This window comes from Malus domestica, chromosome 11, assembly GCF_042453785.1.
Source record: "Malus domestica chromosome 11, GDT2T_hap1".
NCBI classification, from domain to species: domain Eukaryota; kingdom Viridiplantae; phylum Streptophyta; class Magnoliopsida; order Rosales; family Rosaceae; genus Malus; species Malus domestica.
Window position 1 is genome coordinate 20,613,705 of NC_091671.1, and position 21,395 is coordinate 20,635,099.

Consider the following 21,395-nt stretch of genomic DNA (forward strand, 5'->3'; position numbering starts at 1 on the left):
TGACTGCAAGTTACTTTTATTTGTGTTTGTAGTGATGTAATGCTGGTTCTGTTTATTGTGATTTTAAATCAAATGCCTTACCTCGTCTAAATTTACTACAAGATCTGATATGTATCTTGCGGGAAATGGTAAATAGGCCATTTTCGGAATAACATGAAATTAGTTGGATATGGCATAAAAAGAGGGGATACTTATAGTCTCATAAAACTATCTTAGTCGAAGAATGTATTTTGGCAAGGGAACTTTGAACTTATTAGGTGAAGAACCAAATTGTCTTATAGCAAGCTTCTCATTTATTTAAAAAATGGATTGGATTCCTATAAATATTTTAGCGATTGACTATAGATAAGGCAGTTGCATTTTTCAAAGTGAATTATCTCATACATATACAAAACTATGTGAAATGGACTAAACTGTAATCTGGGACTTTTACTTTAGTATAGAACTTGGCTATATGCCAGAATGGTTTGTTCAAGCACCTTTTAAGTTATATTATGTTTTCTATTTTTTTTTTAAAAAAGAAGTTATCTCCTGTCTTTTGGTATCAGAACTGTCTATCTGTACATGATCGTTTCTTCATTGCTTCATTGTAGGTGAGAATGTTATGCGAGAAAGCGTAAATTTTGGTTTCTTTAGGCTCTTATTATATTTGTATTACATTACATATTTCTTGTATGGGGAAAAAGCGTTATTATTGTCCTTCATTTTGAACTGGTAACGCTGGTGTGGATTTTTCAAATTATATGGGTAGACACTTATTATTATTTATTTGCATGCATGTGAAAAGGCCAGTGATAATTTGTGGCGATATTCATGGAAATTTCATGACCTTGCAGAGCTTTTTCGAATTAGAGCTTTTCTTGCTTGCGATTTTGAATTATTTCAAATTATGATTGAAAAAGCTTTTTTTTTTTTTTTTTTTTACAACATTGTTGAGAGCTTAAGCTTTCGAGTTCTTAGTTTATATCAATGTTTTAAAAGGCTCGCCTCAGGGCGTGCCTAGGTGTCATCTGAGGCTGGGCGTGAGGGTTGCCGCCTCTGTTTTGAGGGAGTGGGCAGAAGGCTTCGCCGGAGCCGCCTAGGCGCACCTGAGGTGAGCCTTTTAAAACATAACGCTGGTGTGGATCTTTCAAATTATATGGGTAGACACTTATTATTATTTATTTGCATGCCTGTGAAAAGGCCAGTGACAATTTGTGGCGATATTCATGGAAATTTCATGACCTTGCAGAGCTTTTTCGAATTAGAGCTTTTCTTGCTTGCAATTTTGAATTATTTCAAATTATGAATGAAAAAGCTTTTTTTTTTTTTTTTTTACAACATTGTTGAGAGCTTAAGCTTTCGAGTTCTTAGTTTATATCAATGTTTTAAAAGGCTCGCCTCAGGGCTTGCCTAGGCATCCTCTGAGGCTGGGCGTGAGGGTTGCCGCCTCTGTTTTGAGGAAGTGGGCAGAAGGCTTCGCCGGAGCCGCCTAGGCGCACCTCATGGGTTTTTTTTTTTTTTTTTCAAACTCCCAAACCCAAATTTTGGGTAGGGTTTTACCTGACTCATACCTCTTCCTTGCACTATTGTCTCTCTGCTTTATTTTCTTCTGATTTTTGTTTTTTTATATAATGGATGTGTGCTGTCAGCGTGCATTGTTATATGTGCTCATTGTGCTTTTCATCATCTATTATATATATAATATGAATATATGTGTATATATATTTATAATACATGTGTGTGCTCAGGGTAGTTATTGATTAATAATTTTTTTTTAAGGGTAAATTACATAATAACCCCTCATGTTTGAGATCTATTACAACTCCATACAACATCTTTAAAACATTTTACTTTCATACCTCACGTACTGTTTTATTTCAAAATAATCCTCCGTTACATTTTCCATCCATTGATTCGTTAAGCGCTGACGTGGCTGCCACGTTTGTGTCACATGGTTGCCAAATGTGTGCCACGTGGCAAATATATATATATATATATATATATATATATATATTTTTTTTAAAGCTGAATTTTCTTAAAAAAAAAGAAAGAACAAAAGCTGAAACAAATGCCCCCCAAACCAGGAAGAAAAAAACCACCCCACCTCCTTGCCGATTATTCCCCTCACCGCCCCTCCCCCCTTCCTGCTGCAGCGACTGACCCCCACCCTCCCCCCTTCCTTCTATGACTGACCTCACCAATTATTCCCCCCCCCACCCCACCTCCATTCCCGATTACACCCCCCCCACACTCAGAAACCCACATCTCTCCCTCCGCACTCACCCTCTTCCCTCCTCTACACACCCCACTCCTTAAATCCAACACTCATTCCTTCCATCTTCACCTCACGAACCCGGCGTAAACGGGATCTGAGTTTTTTTTGTTTTTTTTTTGGGTTGCAGGTGGGGGGGGGTCAGGGGAAGAAGATGAAGATGGGGGGGAGAAGAGAAGGGAGGAGGAGGGGGGAAAGACGAACTGAAGGGGTTTTTTGTTTTTTTGTTTTTATTTATTTTTTCTGGGTTGTAGGGGAAGAAGATGAAGATGGGGGAGAAGACAGGAGGAGGATGAGGGGTGGGGAAGACGAACTGAAGGACTTTTTTTTTTTTTTTTCTGGGTTGCAGGGGGGAGAAGATGAAGATGGGGGAGAAGAGATGAGAGGAGTAGGGGGGATAAGGTTTCAGCTTTTGTATTTGTTTTTTTTTTTAGACGATTCAGGTTTTTAAAAAAAAATTAATTTTTTTTGCCACGTGGCACAAACGTGGCAACCAAGTCAGCGCTTAACGGATCAATAAATGGAAAATGTAACGGAGATATTATTTTGAAATAAAATAGTACGTGAGGTATGAAAGTGAAATGTTTTAAAGATGTTGTATGGAGTTGTAATAGACCTCAAACCTGAGGGGTTACTATGTAATTTAGCCTTTTTTTAATATAATATATATGTACGCTCAATGTATATATTAAAAAATTTAGGTCATGTGAGGCTTCGCCTCACACTTCGGCCGGGCTATCCCTCGGACGCCTCGTCCACGCCTCACGCTTTTAATAAATTGGTTTATATCAAGACATTTGATATGGTTTCATTTATTTTGTGAAATTAGATACTTTCTATGAAGATTTTTCTTTGGAGTTCGGTAAATTGATTGCTCCTTTGGCAGTAAGTTTGACATTAGTAAATTTTGGACTTTAATTTCAATGATTACCCAGCATTAATTGTTATTGATTAGCATTTTGTTTTCTGGAATTTGGACTATGAACAGTTCAAAGGTTTTGGGAAAGGAATGTTTTTTAATTAGGCCAATTGGGTCCTCCTGGCAATACAATGTCGAAAATTTTTAAATCCGAGTCCGACAATTTTGGCAAGGTGAAAATGAGCTGTGATTGGGAAGGTAATATCATCCTAATATATTTTTCGAAGCAATTTACTTATTTGCATTTTTCAACTTTATGTGTCCAAGAGGTTTCAAGTGTTAGAGAGGACCTCGAAGTGTATGTATTAAGGTTAATCAGTAGTGGTACAAAATGTAAACATCACTTTGAGTGATTAATATAAACTCTCTACGTTTTCATTTTGAATGTTGAAGTTGGAAATTGCATTGGTTAGGATACTAATGATCAGAAAATAACTTTGTTTAAGGAATGCCCGTCTATGGGTGGATTCTCATTTTATGGAAAAGTTGACTAAATTTCTTCTTTGTTGTTTTCATATGGTGCTTTTGTGGTGGGTTTTGAAATTTCAGTTGTGGATGTGAAATTCACTTCTCAAGATAGTTGCGATAATGCCTATTTTTCTCTCAAAGCTCTTTCAATCGAGTTGCCAGAATCAGTGATTGAAGCTCTCCATGACGAGTCGGACATCTGCCTGATACACTACTCTCACCCTTTCCTGCTTTTAATTTTGATTGTTTATGTAATGTGTGCTTTTCATTGGCAATTTGTTGCTGAATTTTATTTTGATAATTTGTGAAATTTTTGTTTTATTTTTGTCGACAGCTTTTAGGGTTATTGCCTACAAATTCCAAACAGAAAAGTTAGAAAAGCTGCGGATTTGCTTTCGACTGGTTCCCCTCTATTGAGTGCAAACGTGCTCCTAATATACTTGAATTGATTCTAAAGTTAGTGTCTTTTCTGGGATTGTTTGTGGTTTTGTGAGTGTTGCTTAGGTACAACGTGGGTTGTCTAAATTGCTACATTTAAGAATGCGATTGTATTGCTGCAGGATTTTCATTTAATTTTTCTGTGGATATTATTCATGTCTGTTGTCGGTTATAGTTTGAAAACCCGTAGCAAAGCATGGGCATTCCTGCTAGTTAGTACTCCTAAAACTAAGGAATCATTGCATCACACATTGTTGTAAACAAGTATGAATGCTGAGATTGTGGCTTGGAATTGATATCAATTTCCTGAATTTACTGAAACTTTTAGACCAAACCAGTTGCTGTTTCAGAACACCAGTAGCGAACACTCCGCGAAAATAATCGTACCCGACCCTAGTATCAACAGAGCACGGATACCTTACATATACGTACCAACCAAAATGCCTAAAACTGAAAGAATTTAGGTTGTAATGCACTGAAGCGAGAGGGCCGCCCCACGTCCCATGCTATGATGGAACTCTTCACTTTCTCAACGTGAGATTACGTTCCACATTCACTATGTATAAGCATCTTATGTCATCATCACATAATCGCAGCGTTACAAGCAAACGATTCACTGCATATCTACCAATATGACAGGTACAAACAATTGAACAAAGAGAAAATCTGCTGGCATCAAAACGCAACGATTTTTATGTGCAAAAATGTAAATATAAAGGAGAAAAGAAAATACAGAGAGCATATGGAGATTTAAAGATGATAAACGGCAACAGAGCAGACATCAACGGAAAAGCTCAACAAAAAAGAGACAAAATTTCCCGTCTCAAAGCTGAAACCCAAATGGGCCCTCAGCTCACCGGTTACTTGCCTGAGTGCCCAACATCTTCCGATTGTACTTGGCAGCAGTAACCATGTTGTTGAGGGCAGGCTGGACTTCAGAGTATTTGCGTGTCTTGAGACCACAGTCGGGGTTAACCCAGATGATGTTCTTCTCAAGGACCTTAACAATATTCTCAATTTTGACACTGAGTTCCGTGTCTGACGGGATCCTTGGTGAGTGGACATCATAGACACCAGGACCAATGCCAGAACCAAACTTCAGTCCCTCAGGGAGGACCGAGAGCAGTCTCTCATCCGATTTGGAGTTCTCGATTGTGATCACATCCGCATCCATGTCAATGATTGAGTGAATTATGTCATTGAAATTTGAGTAGCACATGTGGGTGTGGATCTGTCCAATACAATAAGTCCAAGCATTACACTCCGACATAGTAGGCCCATTCATGCTATGTTAATATGCATTCAGTCTTTCATTTCTGGAAGTCATCTCTTTGTATTCGTTTCTTTGATACATAATGTCTTTTGTCAAAGCACTTATAAGATCTAGTATTGAAGTCTAAGAAAATATGATAGGAACTATCGATTTACAGACAGGAATAAATGGTAGAGAAGTGAAAAGGAACCTGAGTAGTATCCTGAACACTACAGTTAGTTATCCTGAAGGAGTGAACAGCCCAATCAAGATAGAGAGACTGCTCGGCCTTCCTCAAAGGCAAACCTTCTCTTAGAGCAGGCTCATCAATCTGGATCACAGTAATTCCTGCTTTCTCAAGATCCTCAACCTCATCCTTCATGGCCAAAGCAATCTGATAGCAGGTCTCAAATCTGAAAGCATACATCGTGTTAAACACTAGAAAGAATAAAAAACGAAAAATTACATGAAATCAATGTGCTTGTACTCTTACCTGGGCTGGTCATTTCTCACAAAAGACCAGTTCATAATGGTGACAGGTCCAGTGAGCATTCCCTTCATAGGTCTCTTTGTCATTCCCTGGGCTAGTGATGACCAGAAAACTGTCATGGGATCTGGGCGACTCACATCACCATAGATAATAGGTGGCTTTACACAGCGAGAACCGTAAGATTGGACCCACCCATTGGAAGTAAACGCAAAACCAGATAATTGCTCTCCAAAGTACTCAACCATGTCATTCCTCTGGGTTGGCAAGTCATTGGCAAATATAATCAAGAATAAAAAACCCTCCTTTTACAACAAAAACATGGCCTATATGAGAGAATAAGCATTCGATCTAGGGAACTCACCTCGGGCTCTCCGTGCACCAATACATCAATGTCCAGCTCTTCCTGAAGCTTGACAACTTTGTTAATTTCTTCCTTCATTGCATTGACATAATCTTCCTCAGAGATTCTAGGAAGATACAGTGACTGGTTTAGTATCTACTGTCAGATTAAAAATTAATAAGAAAATAACAGAGTATGCGGCAACACAAACTTCCAGACAAGTATGCTAACTTTTTATCCTTGTATTCCCGGCGCACTCTTCTAAGATCCATTGTTTGAGGGAAAGATCCAATGGTTGTTGTTGGAAGAATTGGAAGGTTTAGCTTCTTTTGCTGAGCATCCAGCCTTGTACTCACATTTGTGGGTCGGCGGTGGTCAGAGCCCTTCAGAGCAGCAACCTGTGCAAGAAAGAATGATACTCCAATAAGTGAAAGATAATCACTGCATGTCAATTTAAGATATTTAAGCATAAAAAAATTCAAAAACTTACAGCCTTTTGCACAGCCTCATTCGTCACCCTGGGGGAGGATTTTCTTGAAGCTTGAGCTGCAGCATTGGCAGTGAAAAATGCCTGGAAATGAATTGGTAGTGACAAGATAAAAAATACTAACCAAAATATCCTCAAGAAAGCTTTGAAGAATTACAAAAACGTTTCTCTAACACAGAATCATACATATTTTCTCCCTCTGATTATACAGATTTTACATATAATACGAATTCAAGTGCAATGATCAGGGTCAATTTTAATGTCCATTAAGTTACCTGCTTCTAGATGGAACAATGGCAACAACGTTGTAGATAAACAAACATTAAATATTGCACATAAAAGTTATCGGTCAAACACTTCAACTTCAAAACGCTACTGGATCAAAAGTAAAGCAAGAACAGATGACATTTACTGGTTGAATTCTGTACTTCATGCACAGAGGCATGAGGGTATACAAATAATCTATCAACAACTAAAGATGGAGAATGTCCTATGTGATCTTCTAGGATATGACCAATAGAAATCTTTGACCAAAGGAGACAATTATAATAATTTGGAAAGAGTTTTTTAAATTTATGTATAGGAGTCATATGAATTAGATCATACATCAACAACAACAACAACAACAAAGCCTTTTCCCACTAAGTGGGGTCGGCTATATGAATCCTAGAACGCCATTGCGCTCGTTTTTGTGTCATGTCCTCCGTTAGATCCAAGTACTCAAGTCTTTTCTTAGGGTCTCTTCCAAAGTTTTCCTAGGTCTTCCTCTACCCCTTCGGCCCTGAACCTCTGTCCCGTAGTCACATTTTTGAACCGGAGCGTCAGTAGGCCTTCTTTGCACATGTCCAAACCACCGGAACCGATTTTCTCTCATATTTCCTTCAATTTTGGCTACTCCTACTTTACATCGGATAACCTCATTCCCAATCTTATCCTTTCTCGTGTGCCCATACATCCCACGAAGCATCCTCATCTCCGCTACACCCATTTTGTGTACGTTGATGCTTCACTGCCCAACATTCTGTGCCATACAACATCGCTGACCTTATTGCCGTCCTATAAAATTTTCCCTTGAGCTTCAGTGGCCTACGACGGTCACACAACACGCCGGATGCACTCTTACACTTCATCCATCCAGCTTGTATTCTATGGTTGAGATCTCCATCTAATTCTTCGTTCTCTTGCAAGATAGATCCTAGGTAGCGAAAACGGTCACTTTTTGTGATCTTAGCTAGATTGCTCCGGTCATTAGTGTGGATAAGTATATAAATGGATAGAGATAGGAAAGCAAACATAAGATGTACGTGGTTCACCCAGATTGGCTACGTCCACGGAATAGAGGAGTTCTCATTAATTGTGAAGGGTTTACACAAAAGCAAACACAAGATGTACGTGGTTCACCCAGATTGGCTACGTCCACGGAATAGAGGAGTTCTCATTAATTGTGAAGGGTTTACACAAGTACATAGGTTCAAGCTCTCCTTTAGTGAGTACAAGTGAATGATTTAGTACAAATGACATTAGGAAATATTGTGGGAGAATGATCTCGTAGCCACGAAACTTCTAAGTACCGGAGTGTGGTATCGTCTTGACTTGCCTTATCTATCTCATAGGTAGATGTGGCATCTTCTCTGGAAGTACTCTTCCTCCATCCAGGGGTGGTATCTGTAACTGGTGGAGATGCACAAGGTAATGTATCAATTTCACTTGAAGCTTACTTGTAGTTTCATGCTTGGTCAAGCGCGATACAAACCATGTAGTAGGAGTCCCCCAAGTCGCCGAGCTAGGGGATCTGCTGAAAGAGGTGACAGAAAAGGTAAGCAATCAGAGCTCCGGCTGATTGTTCACATTCTCCCTATCTTGCAGGCAACATGAAGGATAAAGAGAAGAAAAATGAGGAGAGATGATATGGGATACTTTTGCTTTTGAAGAAGTAACTTTCCACAGGCTTATTCTTGAACTGGGCTGGAGGGTTTTCTGGTTTCCTCCAGAGTACAAGGCCGACTGAAGAATTTGAGGGTCAAAACAAGTCCATCAAATCTAGAGTACGTTCGACCCTGCTGATATGGGATACTTTTGCTTTTGACAGAGTAGTGGATGTATCGGCACGTGTACTGTTACGCTTGTCTCCACATGCTTCCTTGTATCCTTCTCACTTGCCCTATTTGTTCCTCAGGCAGATGCGGTATCTTCCCTGGAAGCATAAGATGTTGAAGATGAGTACTCGAGAGCAATGCCAGGTAAGTAATCAGGTAAGGGGTTCCAGGCAGCCAGTTCCTAGCTGGAAGCTTGATTCCAAGTGCTGACTAATTGCTCTCTTTCTCCTTGTCTTGCAGGTAAGAACAAGGCCAAAGGAAAAGACAGGGAAAAAGCATGATATGGGATACTCTTGCTTTTAACCCTGATGATATGAGATATTCTTGCTCTAGTATAGCTTGTTTACAGAGGTATTATCGGGGGGAAAGAAAGCTAAATATTTCGAAAGGCTTCGTTGGGAGTGCCCTCTCAGATAAGAGAAAGGGTTGAGCATTTTTGCAGGTCTGCCTGTCCGTTAGGGATGGAGGTCGACATATATAGGAGTCTCCCTAACATCAAGTAATAATGCTATTCCTTTACCCTGCTTGGTTATAGCACGGTAGTGGGAGCTGCCAGCTTCACATGTTTTAACTCTGTCAGAGCACTTTGAAAAAGTGGTCTGTGGTATCTGGAAAGCTGATGTTGCGTGTGAAGATTACAGACAAGCTTTATCCAAGGAGATCCAGCTCTTGAAGTTGGGAAAGTGGTGCCTCTTCGATTTTCGAACAAGCAATCCTGTCGGGGATCTGGCTCTCGAGATTCGGAGAACGATGCCTCTTCGATTTTTGAGAAAGCAATCTTGCTGGGGGTCTGGCTCTCGAGATTCGGAGAGCGGTGTGTCTTTGATTTTTGAGAAAGTAATCATGTTGGGAGTCTGGCTCTCGAGATTCGGAGGGCGGTGCCTCTTCGATTTTGGAGCAAGCAATCTTGTTGGGAGTGTTTTCTCGAATGTGAGTACAGGTTGGGCATGTTTGCTAGTCTACCTTGCCACGAAGCACAGAGGTTGACACACCGGGACTTTTCAATTATCCAGCAGTGGTACTGTTCCTTTACCCTTGTGGGTAATAATATGGTAGCTAGACCTTCAAAATTTATGTGTTTAAACTTTGTTAGTGTTGTTTCTTTGCAATTCTTTTACCCTTCTTGGTCAGAGCGATGTAGTGGGAGCTGCAAGCTTCACGTGTCTCAACTTTGTCAGAGAACTTTGGCAAAGTTATCTGTGGTACCCATGAGCTACTGTTGCGTGTGGGAAGTGGGTGATTGAACAGTACGATTCATGTGCTTTCTACTTCGTCAGAAATCTTCGACAGAATGCCCATAATTTCCGCAAAGTTGAGTGTGCGTGTGACAGGTGCTGACAAGGCTGGAAAAGTAGGTGCCTCTTCGATTTCTGAGATCGGCCCTCGTGGTCTCTGAGCATCCCAGCTTTTGAGAAAGCAAGCCTCTTCGATTTTTGAGATCGGCCTTCGTGGTCTTTGAGCAGCCCAGCTTTTGAGAAAGCAAACGCCTCTTCGATTTCTGAGATCGACCCTCGTGGTCTCTGAGCAGCCCAGCTTTTGAGAAAGCAAACGCCTCTTCGATTTCTGAGCAGGCGCCTCTTCGATTTCTGAAGCTTCGTCGAGTGCAGATTTTTATAGGGGCTGACATTAAGTTCCAAAGCACACTTGAATATCCACCAGTAGAAGCTCCATTCTTGCACTTCTAAGATCTTGATTTGTCCGACCTCTTCTCTCTTCAACACCTTTGAAAATGTCTGGCCCCTCCGACCGTCGTTTTGACTTGAACCTTGTTGAAGAGGCAGCCCCGCCTTCTCCAGACAACATATGGCGCCCATCCTTCGTCTCCCCTACTGGTCCTCTTACCGTTGGGGATTCCGTGATGAAGAATGTTATGACCGCTGCGGTAGTGGCCAGGAACCTTCTCACTCCCAAAGATAACAGACTACTTTCCAAACGGTCTGATGAGTTGGCTGTTAAGGATTCTCTGGCTCTCAGTGTTCAGTGTGCAGGTTCTGTGTCTAATATGGCCCAACGCCTATTTGCTCGAACCCGCCAAGTTGAATCATTGGCGGCTGAAGTGATGAGTCTCAAACAGGAGATTAGAGGGCTCAAGCATGAGAATAAACAGTTGCACCGGCTCGCACATGACTATGCTACAAACATGAAGAGGAAGCTTGACCAGATGAAGGAATCTGATGGTCAGGTTTTACTTGATCATCAGAGATTTGTGGGTTTGTTCCAAAGGCATTTATTGCCTTCGTCTTCTGGGGCTGTACCGCGTAATGAAGCTCCAAATGATCAACCTCTGATGCCTCCTCCTTCTAGGGTTTTGTCCAGTACTGAGGCTCCGAATGATCCTCCTCCGGTGCCTTCTCTTTCTGGGGCTCTACCGACTGCTGAGACTTCTCCTAAGCAACCTTTGTGAAGGCTCCCTCTTGTTTGTTTATTTTGACTCAAGTATATGTACATATTTGTAACTTATCGGGGATATCAATAAATAAGCTTTCCTTCATTTCAACGTATTGTGTTAAATACACCAAAACCTTCTTCGCTAAGTTCTTTGAATTTTCTTTTGTTGAAGCTTGTATGTTGAAGCTTTGTGAGTGGAGCATATAGGTTGAGGTAGTGTTCCCTTAATTTCCCGAGTGAGGAAAACTTCTTGGTTGGAGACTTGGAAAATCCAAGTCACTGAGTGGGATCGGCTATATGAATCTTAGAACGCCATTGTGTTCTGTCCTGTGTCATGTCCTCCGTTAGATCCAAGTACTCTAAGTTTTTTCTTAGGGTCTCTTCCAAAGTTTTCCTAGGACTTCCTCTGCCCCTTCGGCCCTGAACCTCTGTCCCATAGTCGCATCTTCTAATCGGAGCGTCAGTAGGCCTTCTTTGCACATGTCCAAACCACCGTAACCGATTTTCTCTCATCTTTCCTTCAATTTCGGCTACTCCTACTTTACCCCAGCTATCCTCATTCCTAATCTTATCCTTTCTCGTGTGCCCACACATCCAACGAAGCATCCTCATCTCCGCTACACCCATTTTGTGTACGTGTTGATGCTTCACCGCCCAACATTCTGTGCCATACAGCATCGCCGGCCTTATTGCCGTCCTATAAATTTTCCCTTGAGCTTCAGTGGCATACGGCGGTCACACAACACGCCGGATGCACTCTTCCACTTCATCCATCCAGCTTGTATTCTATGGTTGAGATCTCCATCTAATTCTCCGTTCTTTTGCAAGATAGATCCTAGGTAACGAAAACGGTCGCTCTTTGGTATTTCTTGATCTCCGATCCTCACCCCTAACTCGTTTTGGCCTCCATTTGCACTGAACTTGCACTCCATATATTCTGTCTTTGATCGGCTTAGGCGAAGACCTTTAGATTCCAACACTTCTCTCCAAAGGTTAAGCTTTGCATTTACCCCTTCCTGAGTTTCATCTATCAACACTATATCGTTTGCGAAAAGCATACACCAAGGAATATCACCTTGAATATGTCCTGTTAACTCATCCATTACCAACGCAAAAAGGTAAGGACTTAAGGATGAGCCTTGATGTAATCCTACAGTTATGGGAAAGCTTTCGGTTTGTCCTTCATGAGTTCTTACGGCAGTCTTTGCTCCTTCATACATATCCTGTATAGCTTGGATATATGCTACTCGTACTCCTTTCTTCTCTAAAATCCTCCAAAGAATGTTTCTTGGGACCCTATCATACGCTTTTTCCAAATCTATAAAGACCATGTGTAAATCCTTTTTCCCATCTCTATATCTTTCCATCAATCTTCGTAAGAGATAGAGTGCCTCCATGGTTGAGCGCCCTGGCATGAACCCGAATTGGTTGTCCGAAACCCGTGTCTCTTGCCTCAATCTATGCTCAATGACTCTCTCCCAGAGCTTCATTGTATGACTCATTAGCTTAATACCCCTATAGTTCATGCAATTTTGTACATCGCCCTTATTCTTGTAGATAGGCACCAAAGTGCTCATTCGCCACTCATTCGGCATCTTCTTCGTTTTCAAAATCCTATTGAAAAGGTTAGTGAGCCATGTTATACCTGTTTCTCCCAAAACTTTCCACACTTCGATTGGTATATCGTCTGGGCCTACTGCTTTTCTATGCTTCATCTTCTTCAAAGCTACACCCACTTCTTCCTTCCGGATTCTACGATAAAAAGAGTAGTTTCTACACTCTTCTGAGTTACTCAACTCCCCTAAAGAAGCACTCCTTTCATGTCCTTCATTGAAAAGATTATGAAAATAACTTTTCCATCTGTCTTTAACCGCGTTCTCTGTAGCAAGAACCTTTCCATCCTCATCCTTGATGCACCTCACTTGGTTTAGGTCCCTTGTCTTCTTGTCCCTTGCTCTAGCTAGTTTATAGATATCCAACTCTCCTTCTTTGGTATCTAGTCGCTTATACATATCGTCATAAGCCGCTAACTTAGCTTCTCTCACAGCTTTCTTCGCCTCTTGCTTCGCTTTTCTATACCTTTCACCATTTTCATCGGTCCTATCCTTGTATAAGGCTTTACAACATTCCTTCTTAGCCTTCACCTTTGCTTGTACCTCCTCATTCCACCACCAAGATTCCTTTTGGTGTGGGGCAAAGCCCTTGGACTCTCCTAATACCTCTTTTGCTACTTTTCGGATACAACTAGCCATGGAATCCCACATTTGGTTAGTTTCCCCCTCTCTATCCCACACACACTGGGTGATTACTTTCTCTTTGAAAATGGCTTGTTTTTCTTCATATATACTTAAATTAGGCTTCCAAAAATAATCATCTTATTAATTTAGTTGGGGAAATTTGCGACAGAAGGATTCAATGAGACTAAAGGTTCACAAACATTAATACTGAATTGGGGTAGTAATGATAGTTGCTAGGTGTCATTCGGGATTTATGAAAGTTCTAAGAATAAATTAAGACTCATAATTAGTAATTATTAGATGGATGTATAAGAAATGGTTCTCATCCAAATTAAAGTTCTAATTTGTGGATGCCTCAGATTAAAAATAGGTAATCTATAACTACCTCATCCTTCTGTCCGGACAATGCTTTAGCCAAGGCATTTACTTCAATAACTTTTTGGGCTGCAAACGCAAGCCATGGTTTAATATCTTTATCCAACTTAGTCTCGTTCTCTAAATCAACTGCAGTGTGGAGGAGGGAGCAGGATGTTGAAACCACAATCTTGTCTGCCAAAAAATCATATGGATCAGATTATGCAGCCAACTGAAAATCCTTCTCTTATAAAAGAATGCCCTTATGAATAAGACCTTTTCCAACAATGCTTTCAAGAGCCTGCAGGATATTGACGGAGGATGCAAGATCGTTGGCCCATATATTCCTTCCATCAACCACTCCAGCAAAAAGGTGTTTTCCAGTAGGAAATCCACCCTTAATCAGATCAAGGGTCTTTGCTCCACGAACCAGGTCAAACCCATAACCAGTAACACCCTTCAAAGAGGTAATTGTTTTGTACGCTTCGGCAGTAACATCAGAAAAGTATGTCTCAATCAGAACATTTAAACCAGAGAAAGATGACTCTAGTTCCGAGTACGTATGAGTAAATGCTTCCAATTGATTAGCATCGAGATCCAATACAAGGGTGGGCTCATCAAACTGGACCCAGGTAGCACCGGCTGCCCTTAGTTCAGCCATAACCTCCCTGCATGGTTTTAATCATTAGTAGAGATAATTTCAATCACGGCCAACATACCAACAAATAAATAGTTTAGAAAAGGTAAAGTCAGTTACTTGTAAACTGGAAGAATATAGCGAAGTAGGGAGAGGGGGGAAAAAGATTGTTCAATACCCCTTGCTGGTTTTGATAGCAACAAGTAGGATACAGGTCCTATAAGGACTGGAATTGTATCCACTCCAAGCTGCATTGCAAGTTGTAACCAATTATCAATGAGTCAACAATTCAAACAAAAGAACTTGGAACAAAAGGCAAGACGATATTGCAATTGAGGAATACTTACAGCTTTGGCCTCCTTGAATTCATCCACTGCCTTGTGCGATGCATAAGAGAACCTAATATGTGGGCCCAATTCAGGGACAATGTAATGGCTGCACAAAAGGACACGCGGTACATGTTCCATTAAGAAAATTTATAAACACAAACCAAAACTTATTGAAATACTATGAGATGCATAACTATTACTTACTAGTTGGTGTCAAACCACTTGGTCATTTCCATAGCAGGAACATTTGCATTTCCCCTAGCCATGGAAAAGTAGGTCTCGAAACCAATCTCGCTGTGTTTCCAACCATACCTAGGGGGTACAGCCCCAAGCATGGCTGTGGTGTCTAACATCTGATCATAGTACGAGAAGGTGTTGCTTGGAATATACTGAATACCAGCATCAGCCAGCTGCTTCCAAATGCTGGACCTAAGACCTGCAGCCGCCTTTTGCAATTCTTCGGCACTGCTCTTCCCATCCCAGAAAGATTCCAAGGAAAACTTGAGCTCTCTTTTCGGTCCTATGCGGGGAAGACCAACAATGTGGGAGGCCACTGCTCTGTTCCGCCGTATCCATATGTCATCAAACAAAGTAAAGTTCACCTATTTGGGTTGCTAACAAAAACCAAAAGAGCAACAGAAAAGACCCATTTGCATGTGGTCCTTCCTATCAAAGTCTATTCAAACAATCAAAGTGGAAAGAAAAACACTGACAGATATCACAGTTACAAGCCATAAATTAAAACAAAAATTCCAGCGTTTTCTTGATTAATTTGCAAACAAACCCATCATTCCTTGGCAAAATAAGAAAAAAAAGACTCAAAAAACAAACAAAAAAAATACAGAAAAAGCTATGAAATGAGAGAAATGGAAAACCCAGAAAAGGAGAGTACAAATACCTGGTAGAGGTTGTGTGGAAATGGAGGTGGTGGGTACAGCGAAGAAAAGTGGGACGCTTAACTGAGAGATAGAGAGAGCCATAAGGCCCAAAACTAATTGACGACACTTGGTTCATTTTCGTAAGCTCAAAATTGTCTCTGGATGCTGGAAGGATGGGTTCCATATGGGTTTTTCTTTATTGTGGGAGTTGGAGGGATTCAAGGTGGGAACGCCGAGCACAGTGGTGCTTTTAGGGTGGCGAAGGTTTAAATTTAAAGAACTTTAACGAAATAAGTGTATAAGTTCATATAATATTTCAAAAATTTTCCTTTTTGTTTAATTTAAACACCACCATCTATCTAAGCTCACACCAATTTTAATCTATGCCCACTAAAAAAAAGAACAACACGTTTATTACCAATTTGCCCTTAAACACCAACAAAACACACGCACAATTCCTAATCTTTAACTTGAAAGTCTAATTCTCTTAAAAATAAACTTAAAGTCTATATGCTTATTTTAATTTGATTAAACACTAGAAGCAAGGGTTTTCATATGTATGTTTTTCCAAAAAAGTAATAGCTCCCAACAAAGCACCCATGCTGAATGCAGTTCTAAAAAACATAGGAGCTATAAATATTCTAGAGCTTAAAATAATTCCAAAAATCATAGAGGCGACACGTGGACTTATGTTCAAGAAAGATAAGATTGCCCTCATTAAATGGGCATGCTTATCAAATACTCTCACGCACAGCTCATCACCCCTGAAAGTCTAAGCAGCTGAATACGACTGCTCAGCGGAATGGGCTTGCATAATAGTTGGGTGAGGTGGCCTGTGTAATTGGAATTTGTATTCTCCGAAGAGAGTGAGACCTGCAAAACACTATAAGGAAAAGGAAACTTGTTGAAAGTAACAAGACGTGACACATAGATATGACCAGTGGAGGGATCAAGACAATGGTAACCTTTATGATGAGAAGTATAACCTAGAAAGACACAGGGTTTATAACGACTCTCTAACTTGTGAGCAACATACAATTGAAGATGAGGAAAACAAAGATAACAAAAAACGTGAAGATGGGAACAAGTGGGAAGATGACCAAAAAGAACTTGATAAGGAGTGTTCCAATCTAAAACGAGTGTGGGAAGAAGATTAATAAGGTGAGCTGCAGTAAGAGCCACTTCAACCCACAAGGTGTGATGTAAGTCGGCTGTGTGGAGAAGAGAGCGAATAAGGGTGGCAATGTTGTGATATTTTTCGTTCGGAAAACCCATTTTGTTGTGGAGTGTGGGGGCAAGAATACCGTTATTAGATGCTTTGCTCATGACAAAAGGTAGAAAAGGATGGATTGACATATTCGGTACCACTGTCACTTTGGAGAACTATAATAGTGACAGGAAACAGGTTATGAATCATGGAAACAAAGGTTTTAAAGTGATCAAAGACCTCATATTTTCGTTTCATAGGATAAATCCAGGAATAACGGGAAAAGTCGTCATTATAGAGTACATAATAATGAAAACCATGACAGAGGGAACTAAAGACATCCACACATCAGAATGAATTATATATATAAAAAAGGAAGAGCCATGAATATTATTATTATTATTACTATTATAAAAGGGAATTGTTATTAGCATTCCAAAAATCTCATTCTACACTCCTCACAAATGTATTTTTCTTTCTAATTATGGAAAGTTTGGAGTGCCAAATGAGATTTTTGGAGTGCTAATAATAATTATCTTATAAAATGGATAATTGGGTAGACTTTCTAAGGGCACTATCGGTACAAAAAGATTTATCAACTTTGATAGTAGGACCTAAACTAGAACAAAGATGCGACATAACTAATGATGATGGAAGACCAAGACGTTGGTGCCAAGTGGTGGAAGAGACGGCGTTATAGGCTTGAGGGACAACAAAGATGGTGGAAGAGAGAGACAATGGATAAAACTTATCTTTGCCGCCTTGAAACAACAACACACAGGTAAGTAAGTTATAGATTTGATAAAAATTGGGAGCAAAGACCAAGAATATTGAATTGTCTTGGGTGAAACGAGCAACAGAGAAAAGATTTTTAGGAAGGCTAGAAAGAAAAAAGGTATTTCGAAGAGTAAAATTAGAACCAAAAGAAAGAGGAATGGTACTGGTATTGTAACGCCCCGACCCAACAATTTTATTTCGGAAACAAATTTCGGTGATAGGCCAAAATTATACTCTTGTTTAACTAACTACTATTGATCAAAATTCTTTATTTAAGTTTCTTAAACACTCACAAAATCTATAAATAGAATTTACTTACCAAAAACATAAAATTAAATTTTCAAATAATTCACCAAAATTTCACTTCTTCAATCAAATTCCCAACAAAAGATTAATCTCAATTATTTAAGGTTGCAGCTAACCCCTGTTAAACTGCCTATGTACCCTTGATGCGGGATCAAGCCTTTCATAGTTCACCATTCATTCTTTTATCCATTTCTGAAAATATTCTAGGAATGGAAATATTCAACATTAACTTTCATAATCGAATCACCTCAAATGGGTACCAATTACGAATTTAAAATATCAAAATTTGCATGAAAAGGCGGTTTTCGACGAACGGAAACCCAATTTTCCGACTAACTTTAAAATTTACCAAATTTTACAAGCAAGTAGAGTTCAATGAAAGGAACAACTTTCATACCAATGCTGAAGTCCAATTCAGTCAGGAAACGCGTGAAATTAGCATTGGACCGCTGGAAACCCTATAAATAGGTGTTCTCAATTCAACTCAAAACAAACTCTGACGCTCCAACCATTGCTTGGGCTTTGTTCCTAACATTGAGGGAAGACTATGGGAGGTGGTGACTGACGGAGTTAGCTTCAGATTTTGGTGAATTGAAGCCAAACCTGTCGCGTCCCCCAGTACAGTTTCTCTTGAAATCCACCAAATTTCATCAAATTTTCAGATGAAAATGGGAAGGAGAATGATTGGGTTAGAAGTAAGGATCATTTTGGCAACGGTCCCATCGTCGATGGTGGCTGGAATCGGAAAATAGGGCATAGGGCATCCAGTTCTCTCTTCCATTTCTCCCTTATTTCCCCTATTTTTCTCCTTACCCGATTAGTCCCCCCTTCCCCTTCTTCTCTCTCGCATCTCTCCTTTTCCTCTTCTCTCACGCTGCTATCTGGCAGCTTCCAGACTTCTCTTTATTTATTTATTTTAAAGCCTTTAATTTCTTCGTTTCAACTCCGTTCACAAACAGTTTTTACCCACGCTTTAGCAGGGTTGAGCTCTATCCAATTATATCAATAAATACGATAAAATATATGAGGATAAAATACGTCATCGTAAAATTACATTTAGTCAACTAGTGCATTTTTGTCTTTTCCACTTATCGATAAATTTTTCGACGTAAATTATAATAAATACCGGAAACAAAATTCTAAAATTTCTCTAATCAAATTTTCATAACCATAAATCTATTTATTCTTGATTTACTCCACATATTCATATATTTAAAATTTTTAGGGTATTACAAGTATGGGTAATGTTCCTATCATCACCATTACCCATGTAGACATTAGAATGACCAGCATATGGCTGCATATGAAGAACAAGATGATTGACCCATCATGTGGTGGGTAGCATCGGTGTTAAGATACCAAACAATTTTCGGTTGCTAGGTAAATTGGGCTCCAACGAAAAGGGTATGGCCTGGTCAATCCCATTGTAGCGATGTGGACATGTTTGTTGGGTATCTTGAGAGGTGTTACAGTTGTAGCACCAAGTTAGGCTAAAGATGAAGGCTGTTATAGTGGGCCAAGAAGTGCGTTGGGCTTGGGAGTTGGCTGGACTACACGGCTGCTGAGGCAGGAAAGTGGGCCAGGCATTTTAGGGATAATTGTTAGCTATGCCCACGTTGAAGTAATGTGGCAGCTGTGCATGCAATAACTATTGATACAGGTTGTTGAGCTAGGCCACATAGGTTTGTTGCTGCTGATTGAAGTTAGTCTAAGACCTACAATCTTCCTCTCGGCAAGAGGGACGAGATAAGCAAAATGTCAGCTTATTATAAAGAGTCTTTCATTGTTGTTGAAAATCGTGAAAAATGGATCACTATTGACGAAGCGCCATGGGGTATCCAGGCGAAGCTTATTTTTTATTGAATAAGAAATGAGCTCACCTAGATCCAAGTCTCCGCAATCCTAGTGCGCCGAGTTGGGCCAATCAAATTCCAGATTGAAGTCCGATCGTGACATCCGTTGCCCGACCTTTGCCAATCCCATGAACCACACCAGCCTTCATGGCTGCCTCCACCACCACAGCTATAGTTGCCATGACCACCATCAAGCCGACAATTTGTATACTATAGGGGATTCACCATAAGAAGGGCTTGTCCTTTATGAACGCCATAATTATTTTTGGGATTTTGTTGGTCAAAGGTTTGGAACGTAACTCGATGAAGGAAGAAAAATGACCATTGATCAAGGTGGTGATAAGTATATGGTAGTCGGGGCCAAGTCCACAAATAGTACACATAATGAGATCTTTATTAGAAATAGGTTCACTAATTTCGGCAAGTTGATCAACAATAAATTTGGCTTCTTGGATGTATATATCCGTAGTCTTGGAGCCTTTAGACAAATCCAAACGCAGAGTGGCTACATTTGTAATAGATGTTTGAGAAAAGTGCGTATGAAGACAATCCCATAAAGTATGGGATGTAGCACAACCAACAATGCGATAATGTAAAGATTCAAAGGTCGTACTTGTGGAGCAAAAAATAATCAAGAAAATATGGAGGTGACACGTGGACTTTTGGGTAAAAAGGATAAAATTACCCTAGAGGCACATCGGAATTCCCACGTGCATGCAACGGACAATAACGACTCAATCAAGGAAGAGTCAAAAGTGATCAAAATTATTCAAATCCTTCTCATCACCCCTCATCAAATCCTTATTCAAAAGGTAACTCCCAATTTTCCTATTTAATTTAGGATTAATTGCCATGTTAATTGCAAGATATTATCTCACATAATATTTTGTAATTATTCTCCAATTACACCATATATGGCCGGCCACTATTCTCCAAATAGGGTCGGCCATTCCTGTCACTAGGGGTGGGCAAACGGGTACAGGAACCGCAGGTAGGGGCGGGTAATTCAGGTTCGAGGTGGGTCCAAAATTTCTAAACACAAAACGGGGCGGGGCAGTTCGGGTATATGAAATTAGTGGGGCGGGTCGGATCTTAAAATAAAAGGGAACGGGCCCCCGGCCCGGCCTGGCCCGTTTCTAGCATGGAATAGAATCTGAGGCCTGTCTTTGCATCTCTCACCCCAACTTCTTTCATTTCACTTAGATTCTCAGACTTCGATCTCTCCTCCGAGCTCCACCCGTTCTCGAATCGTTCTTCAATCCCTGCGCATTTCCATTGATCCAAACACCCTCCACCGCTCCAGAGACCCACATAGAACCATATCATTGTTCTCGTACACCTCAAATTCAACCCCACCGGTGACCCTCACGCTATCGACGTTGACGTACATCACCTCTGACTACTCCTTATCGACTCGATCGCGGCGGAGCATGAGCGATGCCAAGTCTGACGCCAGAACCCATGTCCTGTTGATTTCAAGCTATACCCCAATCTCACGTCAGAGGTGGCGGAGCTTGAGGTGGTTGGGAACGCTCCCAGTCATGCAAGGGGTAACCTGGACGTAAAACAACCGGATTTCGAACCAGTCATCTCCTCCGTCTGACTCAGACCCATATTTGCAGCGCACGACTCTACTCCTCTTCAGTTTTAAGGTATTACGTTTTACGTTTCAGTATTTGCAGCGC

The 21,395-nt window shown here is 40.4% G+C and overlaps 1 protein-coding gene across 2 annotated transcripts; it reads right to left on the reverse strand.

Annotated features, from left to right (window-relative positions):
* Positions 1-4,677: 4,677 nt before the first annotated feature.
* Positions 4,678-15,899, reverse strand: LOC103422946 (5-methyltetrahydropteroyltriglutamate--homocysteine methyltransferase). Of its 2 annotated transcripts, none has more exons than XM_029088726.2 (12): positions 15,588-15,899; positions 14,894-15,303; positions 14,708-14,795; positions 14,481-14,608; positions 14,000-14,391; positions 13,755-13,918; positions 6,652-6,732; positions 6,393-6,559; positions 6,183-6,288; positions 5,825-6,075; positions 5,543-5,744; positions 4,678-5,310 (listed from the first exon to the last, which is right to left on the reverse strand). In XM_029088726.2, exons 2-12 carry the CDS (start codon positions 15,040-15,042, stop codon positions 4,933-4,935), a joined length of 2,106 nt encoding a protein of 701 aa, XP_028944559.1. In that variant the 5' UTR covers positions 15,043-15,303; positions 15,588-15,899; the 3' UTR covers positions 4,678-4,932. The 2 variants fall into 2 exon arrangements, with proteins under 2 accessions (XP_028944559.1, XP_028944558.1); XM_029088725.2 differs by having other exon boundaries at positions 14,894-15,247; positions 15,588-15,866.
* Positions 15,900-21,395: the final 5,496 nt, after the last annotated feature.

Excerpts from the sequence above, each read along its gene's own strand:
- LOC103422946 (XM_029088725.2), bottom strand. The coding sequence starts at position 15,751 with ATGGAACCCATCCTTCCAGCATCCAGAGACAATTTTGAGCTTACGAAA. Across the intron at positions 14,796-14,893 it reads AAGTGGTTTGACACCAACTA|CCATTACATTGTCCCTGAAT; the intron begins GTAAGTAATAGT and ends CCTTTTGTGCAG. Across the intron at positions 5,745-5,824 it reads GTGAGAAATGACCAGCCCAG|ATTTGAGACCTGCTATCAGA; the intron begins GTAAGAGTACAA and ends GTATGCTTTCAG.